The sequence below is a fragment of the Hemitrygon akajei genome, chromosome 7, assembly GCF_048418815.1.
Source record: "Hemitrygon akajei chromosome 7, sHemAka1.3, whole genome shotgun sequence".
NCBI lineage: Eukaryota > Metazoa > Chordata > Chondrichthyes > Myliobatiformes > Dasyatidae > Hemitrygon > Hemitrygon akajei.
Genome location: NC_133130.1, coordinates 23,582,436 through 23,590,350, shown reverse-complemented (window position 1 = coordinate 23,590,350; position 7,915 = coordinate 23,582,436). Strand labels below are relative to the sequence as shown.

General features: G+C 47.7%; 1 protein-coding gene across 3 annotated transcripts in view; it reads left to right on the top strand.

Annotated features, from left to right (window-relative positions):
* Window positions 1-7,915, top strand: part of crim1 (cysteine rich transmembrane BMP regulator 1 (chordin-like)) — a 262,049-nt gene that overhangs the window by 159,751 nt on the left and 94,383 nt on the right. For all 3 annotated transcript variants that reach the window (XM_073050510.1, XM_073050511.1, XM_073050509.1), the window contains 2 exons: window positions 2,908-3,090; window positions 5,960-6,157. In XM_073050510.1, the coding sequence (XP_072906611.1) occupies window positions 2,908-3,090; window positions 5,960-6,157 (381 nt within the window). The remainder of the gene's footprint in view (window positions 1-2,907; window positions 3,091-5,959; window positions 6,158-7,915) is intronic.

The following is a 7,915-nucleotide window of genomic DNA, read 5'->3' as shown; positions in this document are numbered from 1 at the left end:
CCCCCGTTTCCTGCAACACACCAGCACCCTAGTTCTCAATCTCTCTTAACACACCAGGTCTCTGGCTCCCACTTTCCAATTCAACTCGCTGAAGCCCTGTTTCCCATGCAACCTTGAATCTCACTGGGCAACATCTCCCACTCTTACTGTAAACTTACTGGATTCACTGGAAAACTTGTTATAATTTTATTCAACATCTTAAAAAGTGAATGAAAAAGAAGTGTAATATCCAGTAGTCTGGAAAATTGGTGCCAGCATTGTCAGATTATTGGTGATGGCTGTCCACTAGCTGAATGAGTAGAGGGCAAGTTTCTGGTCCAGTTTGCCGGCATTCGGTTGGCATTTTCCAAATGTCCATTCATGGCTGTAGAAAAATCCGGCCTTGCTCTTTAGGAGTATGAAAGGGAGAAGCCAAAGGCAGGGAGGAGGGAGGGATAGGGAGGGAGAGAGAGAGAGGGGGAAAGACAATGAATGAGAGAGCAGTGAGGGAAGGATCGATGAGGTAAGAGAGAAAGAGAAAGGGTCGGGGAAAAAAGGAAGATGGTGAAAGAGAGGGAGGAGGGAAGGATGGAGAGAGAAAGGGAAAAATAAAGATAAACTGGAAATGAAAAATGGGAGAGATGGAGAAAAACAAGAAAGAGAGGAGGGAGGCAAACAGTGAGAAGGGAAACAAACAGACAGGAGAGAAAAAAAGAGGAAAGCGGTGGTCAAGGCGTGTAGGAGATGGGGTAGGGAGAGATAGGGAAAGAAAGGGAGAAAGAGGCTAAAGGAGAGAGGGAGTGAAACAATGAACAGGAGAGGAAGAAAAGAATGGAAGTAGGAAAGGGAAGGAAAACAAGGAACAAGAGAGAGGGGAAGGAAAGAAAGAGGGAAGTAGACAAAGGGAGAGGGAGAAAAAGAGGGAAAGGAGAGTGAGAGTGTGGCTCCAATTAAAATGTCACAGGTAGAAGAACTGTTGCTGACAACGTAATGTACCTCAGACTCTGAGCTGTGGTGCTAGTGCATGATGTTCAGAGCACAGAGAGGGGGCCGTCCGGCTGTACGCAGGCCAAATGTGGCACCATGGCACAGGACTCTGAGCCAAAATTCCAGAGCTCCAGCAGACGAGTTTCAACCCTCACCTAGGGTACTGGCTGTACATAATTTGTGTGACCTTGCTGTAATTTCCCCAAGTGCTCTGGTTTCTGACCACGTGCTGGTTTGTTCAATTGTGTGTGTATTGGTGTGGGTGGGTGGTGCGATACTTATATCTGTGACAGTGTGTACGTAATTCTTTGTACGCTGGTATGTTGAACTGTGTGTGTGCATGCGTGATTGTGTGTATGTTGTACAGGTGATGGTGTGTGTGTTGTACACGTGATGGTGTGTGTGTGTTGTACATGTGATGGTGTGTGTGTATTGTACATGTGATGGTGCGTGTGTTGTACAGGTGATGGTGTGTGTGTTGTACATGTGATGGTGTGTGTGCTGTACATGTGATGGTGTGTGTGTATTGTACATGTGATGGTGTGTGTGTATTGTACATGTGATGGTGTGTGTGTATTGTACATGTGATGGTGTGTGTGTGTTGTACATGTGATGGTGCATGTGTTGTACAGGTGATGGTGTGTGTGTTGTATAGGTGATGGTGTGTGTGTGTTGTACATGTGATGGTGCATGTGTTGTACAGGTGATGGTGTGTGTGTTGTATAGGTGATGGTGTGTGTGTTGTACATGTGATGGTGCGTGTGTTGTACATGTGATGGTGTGTGTGTTGTACATGTGATGATGTGTGTGTTGTACAGGTGATGGTGCGTGTGTTGTACATGTGATGGTGTGTGTGTGTTGTACAGGTGATGGTGTGTGTGTTGTACAGGTGATGGTGTGTGTGTTGTACATGTGATGGTGCGTGTGTTGTACAGGTGATGGTGTGTGTGTTGTACATGTGATGGTGTGTGTGTGTTGTACAGGTGATGGTGTGTGTGTGTTGTACATGTGATGGTGCGTGTGTTGTACAGGTGATGGTGTGTGTGTTGTACAGGTGATGGTGTGTGTGTTGTACATGTGATGGTGTGTGTGTGTGTGTTGCGTGCATGCACACGTTTCCCATCCATACATTTGCTCTTTACTGGTTCCAGCATTCTGAGCCCTGCCCATGGCGGGAACTTGCTCAGCTGAGAGACCAGCAGGGTACTCACCCTCACTAACCTGTTTACTGGGTTGTCCACGTCTCACAGGCCATGGCTTCCAGCTGACTGAGTACCCAGTCCCTCCATAAATCCAGTGGCTCCTTATGACTCAACAAGGACATAAGATCTACGACAACTGTTTCCCTTCCCCATCCAGCCCCTCTGTCCCATTATCCCATGACTGGTGTTTGATAGCTCTGGATTTGTATTCACTGGCGTTTGGGGGGGGGGGGGGGGAGATCTCATTGAAACCTACCAAATATTGAAAGGCTCAGATAGAGTGGACGTGGAGAGGATATTTCCTATAGTGGCGGAGTCAAGGAACAGAGATGACAGCCTCACAGTATAAGAATGTCTCATTAGGACAGAGATGAGGAGGGATTTCTTTAGCCAGAGGTTGGTGAATCTGTGGATTCATCACAGAAAGCTGTAGAGACCAAGTCAGAAGGTATATTTAAAGCAGAGGTCAAAGGCTACATGGAGAAGGCTGAAGAATGGGGTTGAGAGGGATAATAAATCAGCCGTGCTGGAACGGGAGAGCGGGTTCAATGGTGTTGTGCTCCGATGACTTATGGTCTTAAAATGAAAGAACTGCTGTGAGCCAGAGGTGCCTGCAAGATGAGTTTCCGTGACATTCCTTACATTCCGATATGAATTCCTTTGTGTTTATCCAGTTTTCCCTGAAGTGTGTTTGTGACAGATTCTGAGAGAGCTGATTTATTTTGCTCTGTCCCTACAGAGACGAAGCCCACCTGCATATTCAATGGTGTGGAGTATTACGAGGGCAACATGTTCCGAATGGATGCCTGCCGCTTCTGCAGGTGCCAAGGGGGCGTCTCCATTTGCTTCTCAGCCCAGTGCGGCGAGCTGCACTGCGACAGGTACTACGTGCCCGAAGGAGAGTGCTGCCCAGTCTGTGAAGGTAACCCTTCCTGCTTCTCGGCTCGACGACAGAACATGGTTAACAAGGGGTGGGGGGAGCAGGGAGAACCCGCTCGTCAGCCCGAATCAGCCTTCTCGTAGCACAACCCTTCCCATTAAAACCAGTGGATTAAGAACAGGCTGCATATCAGGCAACACGCTCTAAATGCTGGAGGAACTCAGCAATGGAGGAGAATAAATAGACTGATGTAGGGCCTTGGCTTAAAATGTAGATGGCTTATTTTTCTCCATAGATGCTGCCTGACCTGCTGAGTTCCTCTGCCATTCTGTGTGTGTTGCTCTGCATTTCCAGCCTCTGCAGAATCTCCTGAGTCTATAGACTGCATATCAGTTTCCCATTTCTTGTCATGGGCACACACACCCAGGGCGTAGGCGCCACGGAAGTGAGCTGTTTTTCAAACAGCAGCTGCACAGTGCAGTACAAATGTGACAACACCGATTGCATAAATTAACATAAATTACACCTAACCTACAAAATAAGCGAAGGTAAACATAACGATGTTGTCTGTTAGCAAGGTGGTACGTGCTAACATGGCGTTTGTCACTTTCTACCCTAATCCTATTGGGCAGGAGGTACAATAGCCTAAAAGCAAGTACCACCCGGCTCAAGGACGATTTCAACACTGCATTTGTTAAAAGTCTCAAAGGTTTCAAAGACCATTTAATACCTGAGGATGTGTACAGTTTACAACCTGAAATTCATCCTCTTCAAAGAGGTCCACAAAACAAAGAAACCCCATAGAACAACAGAAATATCCGGCCCTGAATTTCTCCTCCCTTCTCATAAGCAGCAGCAAAATAGGTTATTAGTAAATAGTTCCCTACTAAGATAAGTCGGACTCTTGACCTCACAATCTACCTCGTTAGGATCTTGCACCTTATTGATTACTTGCACCGCACTCTCTCTGTAGCTGTTACACTTCATTCTGCATTGTTATTGTTCTAACTTGTTCTGCCACGTTGCACTGTGTAATGATCTGATCTGTATGAACAGTACGCAAGACAAGTTTCTCGGTATACATGAGAATAACAAAGCAATTCTTGTTGTTATAAGTTGAGGGAAAGAACGTCCAAGACAGAGTTATGGGTTTCAAGAACTTGGCGCTGGCAGGTCAGTGATCCATGTACTAAACTGCCCGTCACAGTGGGGTGGTGATGGTGAGGTTTTGAAGGCACCTACTTATTTGCATTAACATCGTGCCATGCACGAGTTCAGAAAACTCCAAAATATTTTATGACCAGTCACCTGACAGGGAACACAGTAGTCAATTGGTCGATTACAAGATCCCAGAAAAGGCAGTGTGTTGATCACCAGATCATCTTGCTGTGCTGGCTGTGGGGACAAATGTTGACCACGGCACTGAGAAGAACCTATCTCCTTCACTTACTGAGCCAGCAGCTTTGTTTTATATACAGCTGAGGTAAGTCAGTCCTGCAGAACTGCCGTAAGTCCAGTGCCAAGTTGAGCTTGACCCGTCCCTCGTTTTAGACTGAGCCACAGTTACACACGTTAATAAGTCTGAGCTGAAGATCTGCCCCAGGTTACGTGGATCAGAGGGCCTTACGTTCCAGCCTAGATCCACACTACTGTTTGCTGGCATGGCCCAGCCTGTTACTGTCAGCTTCACTGCCTCTGAGGCGGAGTGTGTCGAGGCTCATGTGGAGCACTAACATTGGCACTCCCTGCCTCTACACTGTAATTCCGCATTTGAAGCTCTCGTCCATGATCAGCTCTGGTTACAGCGCTCCCGGCCGGGAGGTACCTGTGTGTGAGTCGCACTTGGAACCCTCTCCACTTCGGTCAGCCGTGCGTTGGGACAGGCTACTCGTACTGAACGGCCAACACCTGGGGGCATTCACAATGGTGAGAGAGCAGTGGGGCCTCCAATCAGTGAACACGTTAAAGACAATCATGTATGTGTCAGTGTATCGTGCCAACATGCCCCTTCTTAGCTTCCAGCACAGAATTAGGCACATTTCCGTCACATACCCGTCTATACTTACCCCGATCACCAGAACCACAATCAAGTTTATCACTGTAAATGTCATCAAATTTATTCACTGATTGATAAATCCCCTTTGAGCTGCACTCCCCAGCAATCTCCCGATTTAACCCTAGCCTATTCACGGGACAATTTACATTGAGCAATTAACTACAACCAGTACCTCTTTGGACTGTGGGAGGAAACCGGAGCACCCGGTGAAACGAAGAGACTTCCTACAGGCTGCAGCGGCAATTGAATCCAGGTGGACTGCACCGTAGTGGTAACCGCTACACTAACAGGCCGGCCTAGTTGTTGTGAGCTCAACGGGGCAAATGGCCTGCTTCATTGCTCCGTGATTCTGCGACTGAATTTTGTGGCATGGTTGTTGTTTGTGTAGCAGTAAAATGCAAAACAAAATAAGCTACTATAAGTCACAATATAAAAGATAAATCGTGTGAAGAGAGATATTATCTTGATTTGTCACATTTATGTCACAACGTCGAAACGCTGTGAAATGCATTGTCTTGCATCAGTGACCAACATAGTTGGTCCAAGTATTGTGCTGGGGCCACCACACTTCCAACGCCAGTATGGCACGCATGTTACTTACCAATCTTAGCAGTACATCTCTGGCATGTGAGAGAAAATCAGAGCGCCCAGAGGAAACACACACGGCCACAGGAAGAACATACAAACTGTACAGACAGCGGTGGGAATTGAACCCCAATCTTCCCATCGCTGGCTCTATAAATTACTAACTTGTGCGCCAGTCTCTCCTCGCCCCATCTCCCCAGCGATCGGACCATCAACCCCCTCCCGGTTAACCTTGTTGTTCCTTTCTCTCCCCCCCCCCCCACCCCACAGATCCAATTTACCCGATCCACAACCCCGCCGGCTGCTACGCGAACGGACAGATCCGCGCACACGGCGACCGCTGGCGAGAGGACGACTGCACTTTCTGCCAGTGCGTGAACGGCGAGCCCCACTGCATGGCCACCGCATGCGGACAGAGCTGCCTGAACCCAGTGAAGATCCCCGGCGAATGCTGCCCGGTCTGCGAGGGTAAGGGACCTCTCGAAATCCGGCGCGCTTGTGAGTGCGGCATCAGGAAACTCAATGAGTGCGCCGATGTGATAGCGATGTGCGTTAAGTCCAAGTAAGTTTAGTTGTCGCTCAACCATACATGAATTCCCATAAATGGAGCCAAACGAAGCAGCGTTACTCCAGGGCTAAGGTGCAAAACAGAGTCATTCACGGCACAAGGCACATATAGCCCATATAAGACAGCAGCAAACTACAGACGCACAAAAAAATATAGACCAAGTCCCCGAGTCCGTGAATATTGCAGCAGTCTGCAGTTGAACACAATCCAGCTTGTCTTCTGCTGAGCGAACACTGGGTGGCAGCACTGACTGCAGCACCACACGGCCTCCGCACTCCAGTGCCTCCCCCTGAGCAACTGCAAGCAGGCGACACCACGGCCTGAGGCCTCGTCCTCCCTACAGCAGAGGCCAAGCAGCTTCCCCGCCATTCACCAATAAATCAGTTAATTGGACTTGCCGCATTCCACACCACCAATGTCTAAGAGGGTCTTGTGTTCAAGGGAAGTGACTAAATGATCACTTTCCGTTAAACTGCACACCTCCTTTGTGCACAGACGCCTCTTTGTTGCAGGCAGCCTTGTGGTCCTCACCAAGTCCAACGCCTTCAGTTTCTCTGCCAACAAGCAGAGGTAGACCTGAAGCACTTTTAAGTTCTTAATGATCAGCAGGGTCTTGCAATCATAAAAAGTACATTTAAAGAAGACAATAAATCCTTTGGTTGACCTCCTAGAGGCTATCTTACCAGAAATTAATGGTCTGTTCCTGCTGTGCCGGTAATGACAATTATTCTTGGAAGCCAGTATGCTCTCCATCAGTAGCTTCAGAGAGTTTGCTGTCAAGTTGGGTTTATTGTCATGTGCACAGTGGTATGGTGCGGGACATGCAACACACAAGGCCTTCCACCCAGAGAAAAGGACCATTTCATCACTTCTGCTCACACAGAGTGGATTCAGAATTATTAACCACATGTACATCATAATATACAGTGGCACATGTCATTTGCATTAACAACCACCCAAGGATGCGCTGGGGGCAGCCTGTAAGAGTCACCACACTGACCAATACCAACATGACTCGCCCACCATGCTCGGCAGAACGATACAGAACACAACAAATCCAAACTCAGCAGGTAACAAAACAAAACAGATACACACTCACAGACACTGAGAAACACACACACACACACACACACACACAAACAGCAAACATGGGCACGTTAGCACATGCAAATACACAAGATACACACACGTGCAAATACATGCAAACTTTTGTGTACATGCACACAGTCATAGAGTACTACAACACAGAAACTGGCCCTTTGGCCCATGGTCTCATCTTCTGCTTAGTCCCATCTACCTGCAGCTGGACAATATTCATCTTACCTCTCCCATCCGTATTCCTGCACAAACTTTCAAATGTTGCAACTAAACTCACATCTACCACTTTGGCTGGTTGAGGGGGAACATGTTCACTTCGAGTGAAGAAGTTCCCCTTAAATGTTTCACCTTTCACCCTAAACCTGTCTCCTCCGGTTCTAGTCTCACCCAAGCTAACACACCCACACAAGTGCGCACGCGCACACGCACATACAAGCCTAGGAAATACTTGTGCAACAGGATTAATAGAAACACAGCCCCTTTGGTTTTTTTCAAGCTCGTACCCACATCTTTGCTAAAACCAGGCAGCTCTGCTTCAAGTAAACTAGGACATCCCCTGC